The sequence below is a fragment of the Prenolepis imparis genome, unplaced genomic scaffold (genome assembly GCF_030444845.1).
Source record: "Prenolepis imparis isolate NDT839.2.m4 unplaced genomic scaffold, iyPreImpa1.0 SCAF_8, whole genome shotgun sequence".
Lineage (NCBI taxonomy): Eukaryota > Metazoa > Arthropoda > Insecta > Hymenoptera > Formicidae > Prenolepis > Prenolepis imparis.
Window position 1 is genome coordinate 17,378,545 of NW_028141166.1, and position 24,337 is coordinate 17,402,881.

Below are 24,337 nucleotides of genomic sequence, written 5' to 3' on the forward strand. Positions count from 1 at the left end.
AATCGCACGAGCGCCCTTTTCAAATAAAACGCGCGACATGTCAGTGACAAACGTTACCTAATTGCTTGACAGATTTAAAACAATGCACTTTTCGTATATTTCTTAAACATGATAAAAATAAAGCTTAGAAACATTGATACGTCGTTATAATTAAAATGGATTTATACGGAAAAGACAAGGGCAACATGAGTTTACCACCGCGTCTTCGGCCGCGTAATTTTGACGAAACCAAGCTGAAAAATGTCATTATTAACACGCAAAAAAGTTTGTATAATTTAAAAATTGGAGAATTAAATAAAAGAATTCAAAGGTAATTATTTAAAAAGATATTTCCAGTTTTTTAGATTGTGCGTTAATTTAATTTTAAAAACTTTGCTGTTTAAAAAAAGACATAGTTGATTTCAAGTATTAAATAATATAAGAACGATTTTTTAAATAGATTAGAAGAACGGAATAAAGAATTAGAGAATACTTTAGAAGACACGGATCATTTTATGAAAACTTTGGAAGAAGAGAAAGGGAAAGAAATATCTAGTTTAAACTCACAAATAGCTTCTTATAAAGTCAGGATAGAGGAATATAAGAATCAATTAGTTGCTCTTGAAAAATCAACGATTGATAATCGACTCGCTCATTCTGCAAAAATTAAAAATATTGATGAAAAATACAAGAACACACGATTAATTCTCATTTCACAAATCAAGCTCTTGAGTAACTGCTTCTTAATATTTTATACAATCTGATTTAATCAAATGTGCTCTTTATGTAATTTGTAAAAATTTTAATGTGTGATCTATTATTTATTTAAGTTTATAACTCAAGAATTGAATCATAGATATATATTATAGATGTATATTATAAATATATATTTTTTTTTTTCTCTTAAAGATTAATTTCGTAGAATTTTTTCATAATGATTTTTTTTAGTTATTTATTTAAAATCTTCTTGACACTGTTAAAAGGTGCTAAAACTAACGTTTTGGAAGATTACAAGTCAATGCAACATATCCTGGAAAAGAAATTAGATATGAAGAATCAACATTTAATTCACCAAAAAGAAAAGATGGCAGAGAGCTTGCGTCAAATTGAACGCAAATTTAGGATTGATAGAGAAAAGTATGACAAATTAATTTTGCTTCCTTATTTAAGAAAAAATTGAAATTCTATATAAATTCTATATACAATTTATCTAGACTCAAAAAAGACTTATATAATCGTCTCGTGGATCTGGCTAGTGTGTTTCAACTTGAAATAGGCCAGCATATGCCACGTTCTATATCCAAATTATTATCAGAAAATATAGCTGTAAACAATCAATTATCAATGATCACGGAAAACATGACTCCTAAAAAACAAGATTGCATTTTATACGAGTAAGTCAATTGACTTTGGTATATTTATAAATTTATTAATTCTTAATTCAAAATTTTTTATATCTCTGTAAATTAATATTTAATTGCAATATTTATTATTCCACAGTAACAATATGAAAAAATATAAAAGGAAAATCAACAATGCGCATTTGAATGCAAAACAATCCATAATAGTTGGCAAATTAGAAAAATCCACGATTGCAATGTTACATAATGTACGCAACAAAACAGATGTTAATTTGTCCAAATTAATCAAATCCAATCATCTCACAGGAGAGCAGTATATGGTGAACAAAGATAAAGCTAAGATCGAAGCGCGAAAGTGCGAAACACATGTAAAACAGTTGGAAATTATGCTTTATTGTGAGAAAGAGAAACTCGCTATTGCTGAATATAAGAAGCAGTGGATATCTGATCAACTGCAAGCATATTTACAGATGCTCTACGATGTTAAATATATGCTAATAAATCTTAAAACTGAATAAAAAATGAACAATTATAAATGACAAAAATAAAATTTAATAGACTTCAAAAACAAAGCTGCAAAAATAAATTTGAATAAATGTAAAGGAATATATACATCTTATTCGTAGAAATAAAAGCAAAGATTGATAAAACCTTGCTTTATTTTATAAAGAGTGTTTAACCCAAAGTGGATATTGGAACCTATTTATTTCTCTTTCTCTCATTTAATTTTTTTTCTTGCTATTTAAAAAATTTTTTAAATTTTAATTAATTATAGAAAATTAATTTATATCAATATATTTCTCCAATAGAATTGGATCACAGATATTAACTATTATTACATATATAGAAAATATGTATAATATTAAATTAATAAGAGCCTTATACCTTATTGTATTGTAAAGTCATAACTTGGCATCATCCAGATTTATTTTATATTTATGATCTGGCCTCACAAATTTCTTCACCTTTGCTTTGTCACGTGTCCTAAATAAAAAAAAAATATTGTAAGCAATATTTTAAGTAGAACCGTTGAAGAAATAATTGATTAATTTATTAATTGATTTAAAAAAATTTTTAAGAACTAATCAATAATTTTCATTACTAAAATTTTTTTATCAACTGTTTTTTTTATGTTGTTTTTTTTAGATATTTTGTTATATATATATTATATATGGTATTATACATTTAAAAATAATATATTTATACATTTTACATATTTACTTTTTCTTGTATGTACTTACAATTTTATGACAGCTGGTGCGACAATATTTCTCTGTTGAAGCGATTTATATCGTTCTTTCAGTAAATTTTTAGAGGGCATACAATTTCTCAAATTGCCAGTCAACTCTTCTGCAAACTGAAACTCAGGATCAAAGGGCTCAAATTTAATCTTACTTAAAGTCTTCGGCATAACAGACTCTCTTTCACGTTTCTTCATTCGTTTTTGTCTTAAAAGTTCTTGCTTCTTTTCTTTAACCTGTATTTGTTGTTGTAAATTTTTCAGTTTGTACATATCCGCAATTTTCTTTTTCTCAACTTTGACCAATGTACGTTCCTTAGCTGCCTCCTTCTGTTCTCGTTGTTTTCTTCTCTGTACGAGCGTTTTTTTGGCATTTATTACAGGTTTATTATTTGCCATTGCAATAAACAAATCTTCCTCATTATTGTCTTCTTCAGCAAGATTTGCTGTTATTTGCTTTGTTGACAAGCCCTCTGACATTTCTTTCATTAAATATTCCTCTTTTTTATCTAGGGGAATCTAAATATACAAATATATAATATTAAAAATTTATATCTAAGAAACATACATGTAATATAATAATTTAAAAAATTATACAGATTACAAATAACCATTACCAATATTATATTACATGTATAAAATTAACATTAACAATAAATATTATATTAAAAAATAATCAAAAATAATATTATCCGTATAAAATGCAGATAAAAAATAAAATTTATGTTAGGATATTATAGAATTAGGAAGATAATAATTAATAATAATAGTACCCAATAATTTAATGACTTGCCTTTTTAAACATCTTAGTAGTGACTCGATCAAGATGTTCCTCTTGTTTTATAAGTTTTAATTCGTCCTGAGCAATTTGATGAAGCAGGTCTTGGTGATCAGTAAACGATGGATTGTAAGATGTACCTGGATGTGGCGCTTCTATCGCTGGTAAAACAGATGGCTTTTTCTGTAACGATGAAGGCAATTTTCTTTTCTGGACTCCTAAATGTTTGATTGTATGTCTAATGCCGTCTGAAGACATCCATCCAGTGATTGTCTCTGGCAATAGCTTTGTGGCGGTCCATACATCGCCTTTAATTTCTTCTTCCTTATTACAATCTGTAGCAATTTTTGTGGGCACACTTTTCTTTAAAACTTCTTTTTTCTTCTTGATTCTTACATGATTCCTTTTACAAATCGGATCAGGAACTTCCGTATGTGGTTTTAGAGAAGCAAAACATTTTGGGTCCTTCATTTTTAAGATTAACCTGGCAACCTGTTTAGAAGAAGTATTTCTAGTAGGCTCAGATTTGTCGATGACAAATAACTGAGAGTCAACACGCTCCGAGAAAGCGACTCCCAATCTTTCTTCTAATCTTTTATTATCTAAAAATTCATCGACATCCTTGGTGTCGACGTGCTTGCGCCAAGATTTCTTCGTTTTCTTAGAAACTTTACGTTTCTTTATCTTATCAATCATTTCTGAAAAGAGAAAGATCTCTTTACTTTTATGTAAAATACAAAGACACAAGAATTCAGAAGTTTGACCAATCTTTTTTACCTGCAATTAGCTTAAACTTCTCAGCTGAATGGAAAATTAGCACGTGCACGTAATGGAATACACTTTGAACATACACATTCACCAACCCTAACGTGATACGAACGCCATGATGAGTTATTAAATTACAGCCAATCAAGCTCTCGCTCTTGTAGGAAATCCTAAGTTGATTGGCTATTGCATCGCTTTTTTCGCCACACGATCCATTTGATAATCAAATACGTATGAAATGGCGATTTTATCGACAGTCAAAAGTTTTCTGACTACGTATTTCCAGTTCTCGATATAGATGCGATGGCGTTCCTGTAGGATGTGGGGGTGATTTAATGGTTCTGCTCCGAAAGACGGCGGCGTGGCTGCTCTTAGGCTTCCATCTGATCCGTCTGATCTTATCACTTATCACAGTCAGTGTTGTTAGATGATAGCGCGTAGCGGGATAAAAAAAATTGTGAAAGACAACAAGAGTGACACCGAGCAGGATGGCCCCTAGGGCAGCAACAGCTGTTCTATGCTGAGGAGAGCCTCATAAAGCAAGTAAATAATAAATTAAGCATAAAAAAGAGCAGAAACCGATATTTCGTATCAACTGGATTATAACTTCATATAAGACCCATTAGTAGATAAACAATTCGTAAACTGATCACTTTATTAATTTTAATATATAATTACGAGAACAATTCGCGATTCATACGTTCTACCTTATTAATGATTTCACATGATTTTGCAGAAATTGGAGTTGTTACAATAAAATGCTACAGACTTCGTTTTAGTCACTATAGAAGTGTCAAAAATTATATGCAACGATAAGTGATTCTTACTATAAACATGGATGTGGTGACTACTAGCTTGGAAGCTCTCATACGTGAGTACAAACTACACAATTAACCTACAACATCTTGTTTTTTATGAGAATTTTTAGTAACATATTAATAATTTGATCTATTTACATAATATTATATATATTACTATATAGAAAGGGTTACAAATTCGCAAAATCAGAAGCCAGACGTAGCAGCTATTGAAGCATTCTGCGTGATGCTTACCAAAGAATCGGAAGGTATACAGATAGGCACAAAGTTATTGGCAACGCATATCCAATCAGTTAACGAGTCAGAAGCACTGCAAGCACTTTCAGTATGTTGTTTTTGAATGTTTTACAAATTTTAATGCTCGTATATACTACATTTTTAAAATTAAAGAAACATTTAATTAAAGATTAATTGTTCAAACACATTAGTTTATACTATTACATATTTTATATTAATTACATATGTATACTAATATCTAAGCTATTTAAGAACTTACATATAAGAAAGATGATTAAGCTATGTATTTTAAAACTGGTATAAATCAAATCTTAAAGGAATTTTAATCAGATAATAGGATATTTTTATCTTAATAAGATTTGCAATATTAGATTTATAGAATTTTAATATACAACTCATATTTTATTGATATATTTCTTCTGATTGATATATTTCTTCAGTTACTAGATACTTGTATGAAAAGATGTGGACCATTATTTCATGCTGAAATTGGTAAATTTCGTTTTCTCAATGAGATGATAAAACTCGTCTCGCCGAAATATTTAGGCACTCGCACTACAGCAAGCGTACGGCAAAAAGTATTGCAACTTCTTTATACATGGATCGGAGAATATCCTCGCGAGTCGAAAATTAAGGAGGCCTATGAGATGCTTAAGAAACAAGGAGTCATTGAGGTTATATCTGTTATTTGTATATAGTTTAATAATTAAGTTTGACATTTTTTTCTCTTAATCTTGCAATTGGAAGCACAAAATACATAGTTATTTTATTAACTTTCTATTATATTCTGTGCACTTAATTCTTAGACCATCTTTTTTAGTTATTGTTATTTTTTGTCTTATTTAGAGTTTAATTGTAATTTACTTAATCATTTTTTTCAAATATTTTAATTGTTTCCTCATATTATTTTCCATATCTGCTTAAATCACATTATTAAATTGAATTGGAGTATTTGTCTAATTATAAGATATCAAAATACTTACAATATGCAATAAAAATGAATTACAGGAAGATGCAGCATTTATAATGGCTAACAGCGAGGAGAGTCAAAAAGCATCTAAGATAAAGAATAATATATTTGAAAATGAAGAAATGTCAAGCCATCTGCGCAAGTTACTTCATAGCAAGGATCCTTATGATCTGCAAACTGCAAACCGATTAATCAAGGTTATGGTGAAAGAGGTAGGATTACTTAAATTTTGAAAGAATATTTAAAATAAAATTCTTAGATTCAGATTCCCCCGAATATTGAACGATATCTCTCTTGACATTTTTTTAAAATCCTGTGTCATTTTTGTAAATTTAAATTTTCCCTTAGACTTTGATTATAAATTATCTATTTTTATAGGATGAGGAAAGACTGCAGTTAAGCTCGCGAAGGAATATGGAATTAGAATCAGTACATAACAATGTGAAACTCTTATCAGAAATGCTAGATTCGTATAATCGGAACGAAACCAGCACAGAGGATCTCGAATTGATGAAGGAGCTACATCAAGCATGCGAGCGACTGAAACCTATTTTATTGCGACTCGCTAGCGAGACTCAGGGCGACGTTGAAATGCTTGGTACTTTATCACATCTAATTATAAATCAATGGTCATCGATTTTTTTCAGATGTAAATTTGCTATAATTATTTACTAAAAAAAAAAATCGGAGTATCTTATAATTAATTAATTTTAAAAAACTAAAAATTTTAATCTATATAGATTTTTTTAATGAAACAAAAGTAAAAAAGAAATAAAAAATCAGATATTTTGATTTAAATTTCTAACCATTTTGCGAAATAATGTATAATCCATAATAAAACTGTATTGCGCACCAACATTTGTTACTCTGCTTAAATTTTTTTTTTTTATTATACTAATCTATGATCAACAAATATTAATTATTTTTTTTACCTTAGGTGACGTGCTAACTGCAAGCGACGAGTTGAATCAAGTCTTCGAGAAATATACATCTGTTATTGTTCTTGGGCAATCTCCCAACTCTTCCGTGACAGAATCTTCTAAATCAAGCTATAATAATGGATCATCTCTCCTGGATCTATCATCTCCCACTGAGAGCGTTCCCTGCGAGAGCACGACACAAAGCGCAACGTCGACAAACCATCGCTCGGATATGGACATGTTGGGAGATATCTTCAATGTGTTGGAGAAACCAGTCAAATCGGATACGAATTTCTTGATGCCGAATGCCATCATGCAACCAATCAGTATTTCACCTATGAACAAGAAAAGTAAGCATGATTAGAAAAAGATTTCATTAAAAAATTGTTGCTTTTTAAATTATTCAAGTGTTATTTATGTTTAATTTTCTACTATTTGTTCAATTTATTTGTTATATGTATATTAATATGTAATTATTTCTTTAAATGATAATATTTGATTATAGATGAAGTTACTAATACCGAGGAAAAGATAGATAGTAAAGCGAAAGCATTGGAAGAGTTGAATGAATTGGGAGAAACTTTACTTAAACAAAGCTTATCGGGTACGATTGCTCGTTCATCACAAAGGTAAGCATATCTATGAATTTTAAAGCTTTCTAAAAAGTTTCCTTGAATTTTCAATAACTGAAATAATAACACTCAAACCTTCATATTCTAAAGTCTAAATAAAGAACAGTGTAAACAAAAATGCTAATACAGAAATACTAAGGGATGTATAGAAATGTTAAGAATAGGAAAGTTTACTAACACTCTAAAAATCGATCTTCGATTTAGATATTTTTGATTTTCTAGATGTCATGTTATATAAATATAAATATATGCAGTGCATATTTGTAGAAATTATTTAGATTAATTTAAGAAAAAACTTAATATTTACAGCAAAATCAGTAGTAATATTGTAAAAACTCAAAGTATCAATGACTCTGCTCGGAAACAAAGTTGGTCCTATGAATCTAGCAATAATATGTCACAACACATCGCGACAGAACAAGCAGATATAAAAAAATGCGAGTCAAATAGTAATGTTGACATTTCGACATCTGCAAATTCATCGAAAATTAACGCGACTGTCGATCTGTCGTGTAACAAAAGTATTAATTCAGAAATTGTGGAAGCGGGAATACAGCAGCAAGAAGACACGCAGTTGCTTAACGGCGCGTCAACGATAGCAGATGCTGAGCCTGGAATTAAACCACTGACTGATATTGTTGTCAATCTTGAAGATATTAAGCCAGGTATTATATTAATTTATTATATTAACTTTATATAATATAAATTTTACTTTACAATTTTTAATTTTCCTTATTCTGTATTTCATATATGTCTCACATGTACCAATCACTCTTTACAGGTATAAATCCACCTCTAACAGTGATCGAGGAAAGAAATGGTATAAGTGTGGTTCTTCACTTTACTCAGGACAATCCTAGGCCGGATGTATCTGTAGTAGTAATTACTACAATGAGCAAAAACGCAAAACCACTTAATAATTATTTATTTCAAGCAGTTGTGCCCAAGGTAAGTATCCAATCCATTGTGGTATCTAATAAATAAAAATTAATTTTAAATCTCTAAACATATAAATTTAACGTGTCTTAAAACAATCTTATTAAATAATAAATTTCAAACATTTATATATTAATATATTAATTATATTTAACATAAGTCTAACAATATCACAGTATTTTTAAATAAAATTAAATAAACATTTTCATAACTTTTTGAAATATATGTGTAGAAATGCAAATGCAGGCTGCAAGCACCTTCCGGAACAAAATTGCCAGCACATAATCCATTCCTTCCACCATCTGCAATCACACAAATTATGTTGATTGCAAATCCTTTTAAGGTATATAATTATATATATATATATATATTTTTTTTTTATAGTTTTATTTTCAGTTTGATCATTAGAATTCATATTTATTTCTGTGGAAAATTGATGATTTCAGGAGCCTATATATCTAAAGTTTATGCTAAGCTACACGATGGACGATGAAACATTTACAGAAATGGGTGAAGTGGACAGATTACCTCATCTATGATCCAGTGCATCTCTGTTACAATTTTGATGCATTATTGCACTCGTATTCGTCGTACTCTCAGTAAGTCAAGAATAATATAAGAAATATTCCAATTACCGCGACCGAATTATTCAAGAATCAAGAATATGTGCAGTCATAAAATTATTGGATATTCTTTACACTTTAATCTTAGAATGCGAAAGTTAAACCACCATATTCTTAATTTATTGGAGACAAACGACCACTTTGTTTTTAACTTTTTTCTCAGTCTTTTTTATGACAAATGGCAAATATGAAATAGCGTGGGAGTTGGTACTGAACTGATCGAGAATGGAAGTGTTACAAATACAGAAGTTCGATTGTAACAATCTGAACAGATTAGTTTAAAGATGATCTTATAATTCTACATGGATTATTCCAAATAGGAGTATAAAAAAAAAAAAATAAGGCAAAAAATATAGTAAATCTTACACGAAAAGCGTTATAGGGAACAGTTTCTTATGATATGTCAAAACTATTGTAGATGAAAACAATGAAATAAGACCAGATTGTGAGTGGGATCATATATGTTTCAAGTGATGGGGTGTTATTTGGATAATTTATTACAATTATTATTTAAAGGTATAATAATAATGATTTAATCGATTTCTTTTATTCTAAGGTCATTAAGATCGAGTATTTTCTCTATTTTAAAATTTCCATAATTTCTATTGTTATTATAATGGTACAGAATAAAAATGCCATTAAGTGTTTTATTTTTTATTCACTTTAACGTGTGAATACTTTACAAATATGAATAGTAGCAGAGCAGCATAAGAGAAGAACCCCAATTTGAAGAGACAGCTGACTTAGAATAAAGAAAAACTTAGAATAGAAGAAATCGATTATATAATACTTGGCGATTCCGATCTAAGAAAGATTATCTTATTGCATAAATGTTGAAAAATTGATTAATAAAATGCAATCAGGAAAGGATAGGGTACCATTTCGTGATATTCATTATGTTGTAAAATAATAATATATAAAATACTTTCTTTCTTTCTCTCACATACATAAGATTGCATATTGTATTCATGTATAGTCTATAATAGAGTGTAAGTATTATAAAGTGAAACATCGAACATTACTCATGCATTCTAAGATTAAATTAACGAAGTAAATATTGAAATGAAAAGAATTAAATGTTTTATTATCTTAGTAAAATAATTGGCAAGAATTATTATAAAAGCTAACGATAGGGGAGAGAGAGAGAGAGAGAGAATGTATATGTGTGTGTGTGTGTGTGTATGTGTGTGTGTATGTATGTGTGGAGAGAGAAAAAAGAGCTATAAGGATCTATTCTTAAATTTATGTAAGTGAAAATAATTTAATGAATTGTTATGGAAATATTCGTTTGGTGTCGATATTATTATTCCGGTATTTGTTCATTCATATATTTAAGAGTTTATCATACATACGTAGTTGTATGCTGCTTTGTGATATATGCTTTAATAAGTGTAAACCTATATTAAGACTGCGAATTTAATAAACCAAATAAGAGGCAAGAATAAATGAGAATAAATGAGAATAAATGAGAAAAAAATTACCTGTACAAAACAAAAAATTAAGTATATTTTAATGATATTTTAATTAATAACTGAACCATTCAATTATTATGCTTTGTATAGATTTGATGAACAAGTTTATCACTGAGTTTTTACTTTTAATTATTTTCTTTGAAAAGGAGAAGAGACAGAAAAATTTACAAATTATGTAGCTACATAATAAATTTAAATAAAATACAGTATATATTGAAAAACAAATATTATTTGAGTTCTTTTGCATATATAACGATGCCACGCAATATATCTGAAATTACAAATCATATTTCATAGAAAGCAAAACATATTTAAGTATTTACTTTTTATTCTTAGCTCGCGGAAACAATTTCGTCACGGAAAGCAAGAGCTATAACAGCCTTTTGATGTCCTTGATATTCTCGTTCTATTGTTCCTGTAGATGCGTTCCACAGTCTTGCGACTCCGTCTGAAGAGGCTGCATAAAATATATCAAACAAATTAAGTACATATAGAATGCACAAAATAAAATTTTCGTTATAGATTTTTAAACGAATTACAAACGATAAAAATTTATTAGAAGATACAAGTGCTACATTACGCGTATTGTAAAAAATTTATTGCGAAAAGAAAATAAAGCAAGAAAGGATAAAGATATACAGTAAATACAGTAAAGATTACCAGTAAATATATATTGAGAATCTGCACTAAATGCTGCATCCCAAACCCAACGCTTGGCTTCATGCTGAAGTACTTGTACTTCAGAAAAGTCTGTCGTTCTCCATACTCGGGCAGTCTGATCGGCCGACGTCGTCACCAACAAGCTTAACAGATTAATTTAAATACAAATCTTTTTTGGCAAAAAGTGTAAGAAAAAATGTTGATTAATTAAGCACTCATTATATGATATCATTTATTAGTATTTTTAAAACATCTTATAAATTTAGCTATACTCTTATTGTGCAATTTTTTGGCTATTAGAATCTGAAATAATTAAATATTAAAGTTTGACTCCTCAATATAGCTATATTGGATTTTATCAAAGGTGAATAATCTGAATTTTTTCCTATTTTCGTAATGTTTCAAGTGCCCATTGAAAAATAAAATGAGAAGGCACTCACGTTGAATCGGGACTAAATTTGCAGCGAAGAGCGTAACGTTTATGAGCTAGAAGTTTATGACGGGGATTAAGTCTCGTGGGCTCCTCCCCAATGCCTCCTGTTAGTGTCCAGATGTAGCAATGTCCTTTGTTATTTACAGCTGCCATGTAAGAGCCATCTTGATCCACCGCAATATCTTGAATCGAGGATTCAGCTTCAGGAATCTGAAACAATAAAGATATTTATACCAATACAAGAAGGAAAATTACAAAGATTAACCTAATGTTGTTTAAAATTACATATATAAAATAAGCAAATTACAAAACAATTGAAAAAATCCTGCTTTTCCTACTTTTACATTCTAAGAATATAAATGTCAAATTTCTAAATATAAAGAACATGTGTACCAGCTGTTCATTGTGATCTGAACGAAGGTCCCACAAGTGTATAACTCCACTTTGATCGCCAACCATCAGTTCCGCTTGATTAGGATGTAAACATACACAATTGACAGGTGCGGATACTTGAAATATTCTTTGGCATTGAAAGCTGCTAGATCTGTCAACGAATTTAGTGATTACTAGAAGTTGAAAATATAAATCTCATTCTTGTAATATAAATAACTTACCTTAAATCCCATACTCTTGCAGAACAGTCTTCTCCTCCTGTATACATCCATTTTCCTTCTTCCTGTTTGTAAAACATATTTATATATAAACATTATGTAATTTAAAATATTTTTTACTTGGGGATGAACTATTAACATTAATAACACGCATGCATAATTGGAAAAGAAGATAGTACATAAAATAATACATAATATCGATTAGAAACCTGAAAACCTAAGCTGGTGATGTTTTTTGATACTCCTTCATAATTGACAACTGGATTGGGATTGTTTGAAGCTAGATCATACATTCGTATATGTTGATATCCAGCAGCAGCTACGACATGTTTGTCTGGTGTGATGTCCAAGGCATTTACTTGCTGCAAAATTCGTTAAGGAAGCCCCAAAAAAATGAAGTAGAATTCTAGCCAACAGTTAAAATGTATAGAATTTTATAACGAATATTATCCATATTATAACAATGTTTCCATTATTATGACAATAATATTGTTATTCCTATTTTGTGTTTTTACAAAGATATATGCACACGTGCGCAATTTAATGTCATATATAAATATATGTGTATGAAATATAATTCCATCGGAACAAAAACTATGCAAAATATCATTTGCTTCAAAATTACAGAAGGATACAGAATCCGTATGTTGACATGTTCGTTGACAGACGCCTGTATGCGGCTGCCAGATTTTGATAGTGTGATCATAACCTCCCGTGACAAAAATCACCTGTTCATTACTAATCGCACTGTCAACAGTCATCACTCATACATTTGATTTTCTAATTGTAGAAAAATCAAATCACGCGGATGACGGCCAGATGTCCTGTATCAGCGTTCCACTATTTTCCACTATTTTTCGAAGAAATATTAGCCGCGCTAAATTGATTTATGACATTCCAGCCATCTACTACGAAACGAAAACACGTCGCCAACTACCTAGCAACACCTCAGTAGGTAAATGATCGATAATGTCACCGTTCTTCATTTATCTTCGGATCTTCGACACTCAGCTTCGGAAAACGAACCCCAGCAGTCGAGGCGCTGATGTAGGGTCCTCGGCGGCCCGATTGGTCGCTCTTGTAATAGCCGGGAAGGGAATTATTGTGCTTCACCGACGAACGCGACGGGACAAAGGACGCTTTCGTACGCGAGCGGCAGGACGCCATGTTCATTTGTCAACGGACGTCAAGGTGTTTCCGTGCGGAATAAGCGAGGCCCCGGCAGCCCCGCGAGACCAAGGTCGGAAAATCCGCGATAGCGAAGAGGGATCCTCTTCCCGTCCCGTCATGAGGAACGACGTCGTCGCCGAGTCGCGGAAGCGCAAACGCGAGGAATACCAGATGCAGCTGTTCGGCTTTCATTCCCGAGCGGTCTACGCGACTTGTAAGTCGCCGTTCCTTTCTAATTCCGACATTTGGATGCTGATTGTTTTCAGAGCGCGTCGGTGGGGGAAGACAAAGAGTCCCGGAGTCGGACTCCCCCGTTGATCATCCTCTGCCGGTCGACCTCTCGCCTCTCGCTGTCGCTGGACGGGTGTGCTCTAGTTTCATGTGGCATTCGATCATGACTAGAGTCACACTCGTCCAGAGACCGGGACACTTCCGCCGAATTATGACGAAGGGGAAAATTGCGTCTGGCTTCCGATGAGAGACGCCGAGGATGCCGCGTCCTCTTCGATGAAAGCGTCCTTTTTTTTTTTTTTTTTTTTAGTTTAATTTGCACGATTTCTTTGGCCTCTCTTTGTTTTGATTTTTAATAATTCGGTGAATAGATTATATAATTGTAAAATGTCATTGTCAATTGCAATTGCTTCTTTTTACCGAAAGAAAAAGAATGAAACATGACAACTGTCATTTAAGTCTCTACAGAGAGAGGCTTTAATTGAAAAGCATAAGATTGAAATTGTAATTTATTAATTTGGTGTTCAATATGTCTCAATATTTTATTCATTTTTTTCATTTTTTTCATTTTTTTTTTTTTTTTTTATTATAACAATACATACATAAATTTCCATTGTTCTCATAGATGATTATTTATTTGTGTGTATCATGATTGGATGCCTGTAATAATCTTGCTGCTTTCTCTTTGGTTTGTTGTAGTCAAGAATATTGTAATGGAAAATATACAGTCTAAAAGCAGAAGATTATGTCAAACTCTGAAAAATCATGAGTTATATTCTGAAAGTCTCGACACCCTAAAAATGAACGAAGAGCAACTTGTAAAAGCATACTATGCAGCTTCCGTACCTCATTTGAAGAACATAAAGGTAATTTGTTTTTAAAATAGAAAACTTATATGTGTCTAATTATATCTATTCATATTATATTTTACACCTCTCTATATAATTATATTTGTTAAAAAATTTATGTGCAAAATTATACATAAATGTAATCCTTGATTCGCTTTGCGCAGGATATTGTGAACAAATTCATTGCTGTACCCAACCATGTTTTGGCAGATGAGGATAAACTTCAAAGAACACAATACACAAACATAGAGTTTAAAAATATGCGCAAAAAATTAGAGGAATTGCAACAAAGAGCAAAACGGGTATGTATATTATGATTACATGTTTAGGGAAAATATAGGGGAAATAATATAACTGTTGCTGTTGTCATTTATGTAGCAAGTATATGTAGATATTGAAATATTTCAGTATTATATAACTTGAATTTTTTCCAGGCAACTGTATTGAATGCAGCATTGAAAGAGGAATTACAGCTCACAGAACAATATTTGATCCATGCGGACAATAATGACAGGCTGACTCAAATCATTGAAAATGGCGTTGCCGAAATCAAAATGGCGCATCCGAATGTCAGGAACAAAATTCATCAATTGATTAAGAATTATAAACAATTCAACTCGTACTTCAATGGCGAAGCGCTTATATCGCAAAAATTGCTTTACAATATGGTTGATGATCTCAAATGTATAGATTATGACATGAATACCTTATGATTATAGAGAAGAAATTTTCGTAATATATGCCTTTGGATACACTATTGCTGAGATTGCTGTCTTCCTATAATTATATAAATATGCAAATAAATGCATTCTGTGAATGCTATATATATCATGTATATAGTTTACATAATTTTTTTAATTATAAATATACATATATATCTATCTATTTGTATCTTTAATATGTTTAATATATTTTATTTAATATATTTCTTAATGTCAATGATTTATTTTCCCTGATATTTTTAAATACAAAGAGTATAATATTCGATGCGATAATTCTCTCTTTAGCAACATATGTGATAAATTTTAGTAACAGCTGTCTTAATGTAAATTTATGAGCGTATATTACAATAATATTCAAAAAGGTTTATTTTTCAAATGCACTATTATGACAAAATATGAAAAAAAAAACTTTTGAAATGTGATATCGCGCTATAAAATTGATTTATTACATTTTTAATTGCATAAAATACTACTTTCAACATCTATGATTACTTTGTTTTATTTTACTCAAAAATACTACTTTCTATATCTTTATTTTCTCTTCCTTTTTTATTTAAACGTATTTAGAAACGTATTTAGGATTATAAGATTCTGCGTATTAATCTTTTCTATTGCTTTCTGTTAACATATTTTCCATAAAAAAGTGGGCGTTAATATTAAATACTTGTTGTTCTAGTCTTATTAATAGATTTGCATGCTTTCCGCGATCTAATTGTGAATACTAGTCAGAAGTTAATTGCAATAAGATGTTTTGTATATAAATACGATATAATGTTACAAACATAAAGATATAAATTATACATGCAGTTTTTATATATTTTATATTAATATAATAATGTATATTAATAAAGTCGAGAACCACACACTCTTAGCGCTAGAGTGTTATTCTATCTTTATATGTTACTTACGAAAACGCAAGACAGGCAGAGCACACTCAAAGCGCTAAGAGATGAGTGATTCTCAAACGCAGCCTAAATTTATATTAATATTTTTATGCAGTTATACATGTAAGTAAACGTAAAACTGAAAAAATAAAAGCGATATCAATAATATAAAAAAATTATTTAACGTGTCTATTATGTTTATTTTTTTATTACAATAATTATTAAGAAGACGGTGTACTTGAAAATGACTTACTTAAATATCAAAATTTTTTACTTAATAAAAACAGATAATTTTTTCAAACATTTTGACTATAAACTATAAAATTATTTTTGTATATGTCCAAGTATCTAAAAAAAATTGAACATTATATATATATATATATAAAATCTTTGATGCTATCTCTCCTGTAAAATCCTATATATATTTTATCTTTTTTTGGAAACCATTAGTCTTCGATTATCAATTTATAAATTTGTTTAGAAATAAATAAATTAATAATTTGATCGCTTGAATGAGATCGCTTTAATGAAATTGTAATTATATCAAAGATTACGAACGATTAAAGTTACTATCAAAAACGTTGACTTCTTATTCAAGTCGTAATTAAACATTAATCAAAACGTAGCCAAATACACATGAGAAATAAGAAAATGAAAAAAAATTATTCGGATATGTTATCTCAATGTTGAGAAAAAAGCATAAAGATAGATAGTTTTTTCGCAACTGCATCCGCTCCTTATTTAATTAATAATTAATTAATAATATTATCAATGTGCTTCGTCGCATAATAAACACATAATATGCAGAGAAAGAGTTTGATGAAAAAAGAAATCGAAATCTCGAGTAGTTTTTAAGTTTCGAAAAAGACAAGATATTGCATGTCTCGAAAAAAGCTGCGGATTTAATTCCCAGAAATGTGACGCAACCACGCACGGAGACTCGCTTGTGTGCGTATCGCACGTTTTCCTGGAAAAGATCCGATCTTCGAAAATCGCGTATCCAATCCTTCGCTTCACTTCACTTCAGTCCCCCACTTCGCCCTCAAGTCGTCCCCCTTCTCGTCGTCGAGACTATTCGGAGGCCAGTTCACCACGCGTCCTTTCCACGATCATATATATCGATGATGATGGACAACGACGGTAAGGATGTCTCCAACGAATGTAAACGCACTATGCGACTCCTGGAGTTGCTGAAGCGTACAAATTACGAGCTCGTACAGGTATTAGATTAGCAAATTTCCAAAGACACGTCTTTTTACCTGTAACATATTGTCTTCGATCATGATTTTTCTTCGTTTATCTGTTCGCGTTTTTTTCGTGATACATTCGCGAGATTCTTTTCAGTATGAATTATATTTGTATTTTATAATTATAATTATAAATATACTTGCGTTCGCTAAAACGATAAAAGTAATTATAGTTGTATTTTGTTAATAATAGTTATAAATATCAATGATTCCGTAAAAGAACGTAAAAAAATGAGCAAAAAAGACTTGTCAAAAATGATAAGAGTACACACGCATCTCTTCGTCTATAATTCATTTTAACATCACATTGGGATATAATATTGCTTGCGCGTTAATTTATATATAAAATATAATTAATTTTATCTGTATCTCTCCAATAGAGAGTCAATTAAAAGCGAATCAAGGACCATATTTACATATAAATATCGCAATTCGAATCAATTATAACAATTATAACATATCTCTTTCTAAAAATTTTTGAATATCTCAATTTTCTTTCCTCTTTCTCCAGCTGCATGAAAGAGGAAGGAAATTAATAATTTTGGGAATACGGATATAGGTGAACGGGCAACGACGGCTGACGGCTCCAGAAGTGACGGCGGGTCAACGGAAGCGCAGCAAGGGCACCGAGGTATTCCTCGGTCGATTGCCACGCGACTGCTACGAGGACGAACTGATGCCGGTGCTGGAGCAGGTAGGTCGGCTGCTGGAGCTGCGTCTGATGCTGGACTTCTCCGGGTCGACGCGCGGCTACGCGTTCGCGTCGTACGAGACGTCGCGAGTCGCCCGCGATGCTTGCGCTCGTCTCAACGGCTACGAGATCCGTCGTGGCCACCGTATCGGCGTGGTGAAGTCCATGGACAACTGTCGGCTCTTCTTCGGCGGCGTGCCCAAGAACAAGACCAAGCCGGAGTTCATGGCGGAGCTTACCAAGATGCTGGACGACATCACGGACATCTACTTGTACCCGAGCGCGCAAGATCGCAGCCTCAATCGCGGCTTCATCTTCGTCGAGTTCAAGGATCATCGGGCGGCCGCGATGGCCCGGCGCAAGCTGATACCCGGTAAAGTGATGCTGTGGGATCACGAGATCGCTGTGGACTGGGCGGATCCGGAGCCTGGAGAGCCGATCGACGAGGATATCATGGAGAGGGTGAGTTTCGAGTTTTCCCTTCAAAGAATTAGTAATATTTGTAAATTTTATTTCTTCGCTTCCATAATTTTTGTATTTCTTTTTTTTATAATTGATTCTGCAAGTTTTTCTCCGATTATTTCCGATTTGTATTTTATTACAATAATTTAACGTTTATCAATGTACGAGTACATGATATTTGAGTAATGATCAATAAATGAAGGGAAATAAAAAGATACATAATACTATGTTTCATCGAATATGTATCTACCCCGAAATGGAGATTGAACAAAAAATTGAAACGAATTTCGTAATTTAAAAATATACATCACTGAATCAGAAAGAATTAAAAAAATAAAACGGCTTCCGCACTTTTTACATTTGATGGTTTGATAATAACTTTTTTATTGAAATGCTTCGCTAAATTAAAATTTAACACATTTGCCTAATATAGATATTTCTTTTTATCTTTTTAATAACAATATGGTATTCTTTTTTTTACATTGATTAAACTAACAAATTTTAAATCTCTCGTCTTTTAATTATAAAAAAAATTCTCCCTTTCTCTTTAATTTGAAGAAATATGCGAAGAAAAAATGTTATAATAAAATAAAGGGATTCTATAAAGAGTACATTCATGTAAAAGATAGTCGCAACAAAATCATATCATATCACTGTGTATAATGACATAGACAGGACATGTCGCACTAATTCAATATCATATGCGATGACAAATAGGTAACGACTCTGTTCGTAAGGAACCTTCCGCTCGATATATCGCAGCAAAATGTGAGGGGAATTTTCCACAGGCATACAAATGTGCCAATATTGAAATTGAAGAAGATCAATCACTTCGCTTTCATTCATTACGAGAATCGTCATGCTGCGCAGATCGTAATGGACATAATGCAGAGTAAGTATGCGAATGATGTATTGTATATAATCGGAGAGTCACAAGACAAAATCAAATATAAAAGTAAGAAGATTATGAACGTAACACTATAAGATTTTCAATAGATTCTGAAAGCAAAAAGATAGTAAAAAATTAATTAACTATATCAACTTATTGTTAGTCTGTGGAATGTGTGTCTAGAAATTAAAATACATATCATTAAATTAATGTTGTTATCTAAATATTATCTTTTGGTCGAATGAATAGCGCTCCGAAAATTTTGTTTTATTTCAGTCTTAACAAATTTGCATTATGTGTCTCTACTTTAGAACCAGGTAATATCGTCGAGAAGCAGGGTTGGGAGATTTGTTGGGCGAAACCGATCGGAACGAAGAATTTGAATAGACAACAACACATTCGCGAAGCGGCAACTAATTTGAATTCCATACCCGAGCAAATTCCATATCAGAAGACTGAAACATCGCGCCCAAGACAGGCCAAGAACAAGAAAGACTATATCAAAACGGAAATAGCGCACGAAGACGACAGCGTTTACTTGACGCAGATGAAGATTCTGCAAAGCTTCGTCAAGGAGAGATTCGATGCGACGTGCACCTTCGATTGCATATCATTGCCAGACATGTCAGGATATGTTGGCACAGTAAGTTTCTTAAATTAAAATTTTGCAACTTCTTATCTCTATTATTTATTCGTGTCCGATGATTTATTCTTTTTTTCGTCGCGCTGTTTCAGGTAATTATTTGTAAAGATCAGATGACTTTATTCAATGTTCAAGGGAACGCGATGGCGTCGAAGCATGAAGCTCTGAACGCGGCATGCGTTAAAATATATCAGTATTTGACAAGCACGTTCCTGAATTCTGGTACGTACAATGTTTTGGCTTGCGTTATATTAAAAGCTTTTGATTATTTCGTGCTCTATTTGCCCGTTGAATCAAAGGATTTTGACAAAATGTTTCCATCCGAATTAATTTAACTGTGATCCAACAACGAAAAACACGTGTAACATTCATAAAATTTGAGCTTTTAGTAATAATCGAGAGACAAGTGGCGTTTATCGTAAAATCTCGTTTGCGTTTTGTTTCCGCCTCGAAAAATGTTTTTGCAATACACAATATATTGTATTTTAATGCTATTTTACGTATTTCAACAGCGCTGCAACCAGTCGAACAGTATTGCATCCAATCAGAAATAGGCATTAATCCTGTGGTTGGTATGCCAATTGGTTGGCATTCAGGAATAGCTCAAAATTAGATTTATGATCCGCTACTACATTATTGTCCGTTTTGTTTTTTCTTTCCTTTTAATTAGTCATCGATTGTTTACGGATACAAAATTTACAAATGCAACCGCATAAATAGAATTGCACAATCGTATCCTATCACTATCATCTTATTTTAATTTTATTTTACTAATGACATTGATCAATGAAATATTTTTCAGTTTAAAAAATAAATTATTAAAATTTTGAGAAACAGTACGCTTTCGAAAAAAAAGTGCTTAAGATATATTTAATTCTGATTTATTGAAACCAATGAAATTGTTTGACTCAGATTTCAACATTTACAACAAATATTTAATTCGTGATATATGTATATTTCGAGAATTATATAAATTAATAGAATTTTTCAATCCAAAAATTGATTATAAATCACGATTCTGACAAATAACGAAATAATATTCTTTCAAAAAAAGTGCCAAAGATTTAAATCTAGATTATTAAAGTTTGTATTAATATATTGAAAGTTTAAAAGATAAAATAATATTTTAACTATAATTTATAATAGTTATATAATCTAATATATATTAATTTATAATCATTATATAATTATAATAAGTACAAAAAAACATTCGTGATATCGACCATTTACACTGATGGTCATTTTAAATTTGATTATATGATGTGTACATACGATGAATACACATTTCCGAAATATATTTATTCATGATTCAGATTGATTGATTTAGAATGAATTCACAAAGAGTTTCATACATTTGCAAATTTCGTATAGTGTAAGAGAATATGTAACTTTCTCGTTATTCTTATTAACTTGAAATTTTTAAGAATATTAAATATATGTATATGTATATTAAGAATATTACTATTTTATTTTTAATTTTAAAGTTTCGAATAAATTTATTAAATTATCTAATAAGATAATATTACACAGAACTCTCTAGATATTCTTTTAGAAGTAGTAATAAAAAAGGAGAGAGAGAGAGAGAGATACTAATTTTAATGTATTAAATTTAAATAAAATACTGACTGTTTGACATAATCCTTTTAGTTTAGGACGTACATATAACGTGTTACGAATCTGTGATTATAAGCGAATATTATGTTCGTTTTGAAATATCTTCATGTATAATTTATATTATATTGAATAAATAGTTAATTTAATAAAACTATTACTTTTGTAAGATGTTATAGTTCGTTTTGTAAGATGTTAAAGTTTATCTTTTACTTTTTACTTTCCTTATATCTCACTAGAACTTTAGAGACGATCGAAGAAGTACTTCTTGTTCGGATTTTACATTATAAGTATGAAATATAGATTCACGCTATACGTTAAAATGTATAATTGTTCCTTTTTTTTATTCCTCTATTTTAACTTTTATACGAGATATATAAAAAATCGGAAATATAAATTATAATTAAATAATTAAAAATGAAGTTTTGCCATAATTATACTTAAGATAACGATAAAAAAAATTGACAGTATATAAACATTTCTCTCTCAAGATTTTATGTTTATCTAAAAAAAAAGAGACATACCTGAGGAATTAGAGACAAGATGCGTTTACTGTTTCAACGGGAAGGGGATCAGCGCTCTTTCCATTGGCGGCAAAATCGTGGAGTAATCCTCGAGAATCCTTCGTATTGTTTCGTAATCGGTATCGCCGGTGGCGTTGGTCGACGTTGGTCTCATGCAGCGTACTAATCTCCTTGCCTGCTCGTTACATCCAGCCGTGCTGCTCCTCTCCTGGGCGCTGAACGTTTCGTACGCGAATGTAAGCAGCTTCTCCACAGCGCAGTCAAGCACTTTGTCGCTGGGCAACTCGCCGCGGCCGCTCTCAACGCAATCCTTGATGACGGCGTTCATCCAGTTCCAATCTTCCCATACGTCTGTTGCGTCGACCTTCTGGTTCTCCAATTGCCACGTCAAGCGAGCACGATATCTAAATGAATGATGATATATGTTACAATTACACGAACAGAAACTGTTTATATTTCACTTGACATCTTTAATTTATTTAACAAAATATGGTTAAAAAAATATTTTTTTATCGAAATAATTGAATTTTGCGAAATAGTAAACGTCGCGAGTAAAAATTTTACAATTTATAATTTACAAATAATGTTAATAATATAAAATTATATTTCCTTATATCGATATTTCGCTTCAACAATAATAATATAACTTACGGCCAACTCCACGAATTCTTGCCGAATTTCACTCTCTTCAGATTACCCAGATAAGCGAACATATTGTAGTCGATATAGCGAAGCTGGTTGTAGTCGAAATAGAAGTTTTCTAAATTGGGAAGCATCTGAAAGATCGTGTAATCGATTCCCTGGATAAAGTTGAACGACAAGTCCAGGGTCTGCAGGGAATGCATGTACATGAACCAATCTCCCGGCACAATCGTCAGTTTATTACCCCAGAGTATTAGTTTTTTCAACTTCGTGAGGCCCACAAATGCTTGAGCCTCGCACGTTCGTATGCCCGATTCGTGCAGATCTAAAGTCACAAGGGTCGCTCCGAATCTCGCGAAACTATGCCTTTGGTAAAGAAAAATAAAATTTGTACAAACATGTAATTAATTAGTATCAAAAGCACAATAAAAAATAAATATTTAGAATAAACAAATATTCAGAAGTGTGATATATACACGGGCATTAAAAATGGAAATGTTGCACTGTATGTAGCACAAAAAAATAAGTCAAACAAAATTTTATTTGTGAGAGATATGTATCAAGAGATATATAAAAATATTAAAAATATTCTATGAAAAATATATAGTAAAATAAAATCATGTTTTATCATATTTTTATAAACTATATGTACTGTAAAAATTGATTTGTTTCGGTTTTTTTATTTCTTTCACTTACCCAGGTACAATGGATATATTAGAATCGAAAATGGTGATGACCGACGTGTTGGTCCACGCTTGGTCCAACTTTTGCAGCGTCGTTAACTGAGTGCATCGAAAGCCGGCATTATTCGTTCGCCTGTAGTTAATTTTCACGCACGGTGACGCCGACAAACCCGCTTCAAAGAGCGTATAAAAAAGACAAATTAATAGCAAACGTTTCATCATCGTCAAATCCGTTCAAGACGAAATCGTTGAATTAACTGAGCATCCTCGACATAATGAGCAATGGACTGACATGTGGAAGGCGATAATATCGTATCTTCATAGCTTCTTCCTCTTGTCGATGATAAAGCTAATCAGCTTGTATAATTGAATAACCGGATATTCCTGCGCGTTTATTTTAATCGTCACTATAATTATCTGAGAATATCACATAATATTTCACAAACAAAAAATATATATACAATAATTATATGTTAATTATATATCAATAATTATATTAGACAATAGATGTATTTACGTGCGAGGAGTTTTAAAACTAATTTTCTAACGTTACATTATATATTGCACATCACTATTCATAAATAAAACTGATGATTATATTCATATATACAGAGTGTCCGGTTATTATTCGTCTCATCTCTCGTGTGCATATTAA

At 31.2% G+C, this 24,337-nt stretch overlaps 7 protein-coding genes across 10 annotated transcripts; 4 read left to right on the top strand and 3 right to left on the bottom strand.

Annotated features, from left to right (window-relative positions):
* The first annotated feature begins 120 nt into the window (after positions 1-120).
* LOC145939439 (cilia- and flagella-associated protein 157) lies at positions 121-1,880 on the top strand. The gene is made up of 5 exons (XM_083043752.1): positions 121-310; positions 440-711; positions 963-1,116; positions 1,194-1,373; positions 1,480-1,880. Exons 1-5 carry the CDS (start codon positions 156-158, stop codon positions 1,856-1,858), a joined length of 1,140 nt encoding a protein of 379 aa, XP_082899878.1. The 5' UTR covers positions 121-155; the 3' UTR covers positions 1,859-1,880.
* LOC145939432 (ribosome biogenesis factor Nop53) lies at positions 928-4,323 on the bottom strand. Of its 2 annotated transcripts, XM_083043745.1 has the most exons (5): positions 4,136-4,323; positions 3,374-4,056; positions 2,582-3,099; positions 2,226-2,324; positions 928-1,009 (listed from the first exon to the last, which is right to left on the bottom strand). In XM_083043745.1, the coding sequence occupies exons 2-4, from the start codon at positions 4,052-4,054 to the stop codon at positions 2,243-2,245; spliced, it is 1,281 nt and encodes a 426-aa protein (XP_082899871.1). In that variant the 5' UTR covers positions 4,055-4,056; positions 4,136-4,323; the 3' UTR covers positions 928-1,009; positions 2,226-2,242. The 2 variants fall into 2 exon arrangements, with proteins under 2 accessions (XP_082899871.1, XP_082899870.1); XM_083043744.1 differs by lacking the exon at positions 928-1,009 and having other exon boundaries at positions 2,120-2,324.
* A 149-nt stretch (positions 4,324-4,472) lies between these two features.
* On the top strand, positions 4,473-10,544 carry Gga (ADP-ribosylation factor-binding protein Gga). 2 transcript variants are annotated; one of them, XM_083043737.1, is made up of 12 exons: positions 4,473-4,666; positions 4,860-4,994; positions 5,106-5,266; positions 5,619-5,852; positions 6,187-6,360; positions 6,527-6,746; positions 7,086-7,418; positions 7,574-7,697; positions 8,010-8,365; positions 8,482-8,648; positions 8,869-8,979; positions 9,083-10,544. In XM_083043737.1, exons 2-12 carry the CDS (start codon positions 4,958-4,960, stop codon positions 9,173-9,175), a joined length of 2,010 nt encoding a protein of 669 aa, XP_082899863.1. In that variant the 5' UTR covers positions 4,473-4,666; positions 4,860-4,957; the 3' UTR covers positions 9,176-10,544. The 2 variants fall into 2 exon arrangements, with proteins under 2 accessions (XP_082899863.1, XP_082899864.1); XM_083043738.1 differs by having other exon boundaries at positions 4,473-4,662.
* On the bottom strand, positions 8,849-13,364 carry Lst8 (MTOR associated protein, LST8). The gene is made up of 8 exons (XM_083043749.1): positions 13,071-13,364; positions 12,645-12,797; positions 12,439-12,500; positions 12,218-12,368; positions 11,832-12,034; positions 11,392-11,534; positions 11,055-11,188; positions 8,849-8,938 (listed from the first exon to the last, which is right to left on the bottom strand). The coding sequence occupies exons 1-7, from the start codon at positions 13,194-13,196 to the stop codon at positions 11,064-11,066; spliced, it is 963 nt and encodes a 320-aa protein (XP_082899875.1). The 5' UTR covers positions 13,197-13,364; the 3' UTR covers positions 8,849-8,938; positions 11,055-11,063.
* A 132-nt stretch (positions 13,365-13,496) lies between these two features.
* LOC145939436 (uncharacterized) lies at positions 13,497-15,516 on the top strand. The gene is made up of 4 exons (XM_083043750.1): positions 13,497-13,819; positions 14,536-14,702; positions 14,849-14,986; positions 15,119-15,516. Exons 1-4 carry the CDS (start codon positions 13,723-13,725, stop codon positions 15,395-15,397), a joined length of 681 nt encoding a protein of 226 aa, XP_082899876.1. The 5' UTR covers positions 13,497-13,722; the 3' UTR covers positions 15,398-15,516.
* Positions 15,517-17,411: 1,895 nt separating this feature from the next.
* On the top strand, positions 17,412-20,899 carry LOC145939438 (putative RNA-binding protein 46). The gene is made up of 6 exons (XM_083043751.1): positions 17,412-17,510; positions 18,097-18,690; positions 19,408-19,582; positions 19,891-20,222; positions 20,315-20,444; positions 20,735-20,899. The coding sequence occupies exons 1-6, from the start codon at positions 17,412-17,414 to the stop codon at positions 20,833-20,835; spliced, it is 1,431 nt and encodes a 476-aa protein (XP_082899877.1). The 3' UTR covers positions 20,836-20,899.
* Positions 18,520-23,937, bottom strand: LOC145939434 (uncharacterized). Of its 2 annotated transcripts, none has more exons than XM_083043748.1 (4): positions 23,696-23,937; positions 23,009-23,365; positions 22,358-22,761; positions 18,520-18,655 (listed from the first exon to the last, which is right to left on the bottom strand). In XM_083043748.1, the coding sequence occupies exons 1-3, from the start codon at positions 23,902-23,904 to the stop codon at positions 22,383-22,385; spliced, it is 945 nt and encodes a 314-aa protein (XP_082899874.1). In that variant the 5' UTR covers positions 23,905-23,937; the 3' UTR covers positions 18,520-18,655; positions 22,358-22,382. The 2 variants fall into 2 exon arrangements, with proteins under 2 accessions (XP_082899874.1, XP_082899873.1); XM_083043747.1 differs by having other exon boundaries at positions 18,570-18,708.
* Positions 23,938-24,337: the final 400 nt, after the last annotated feature.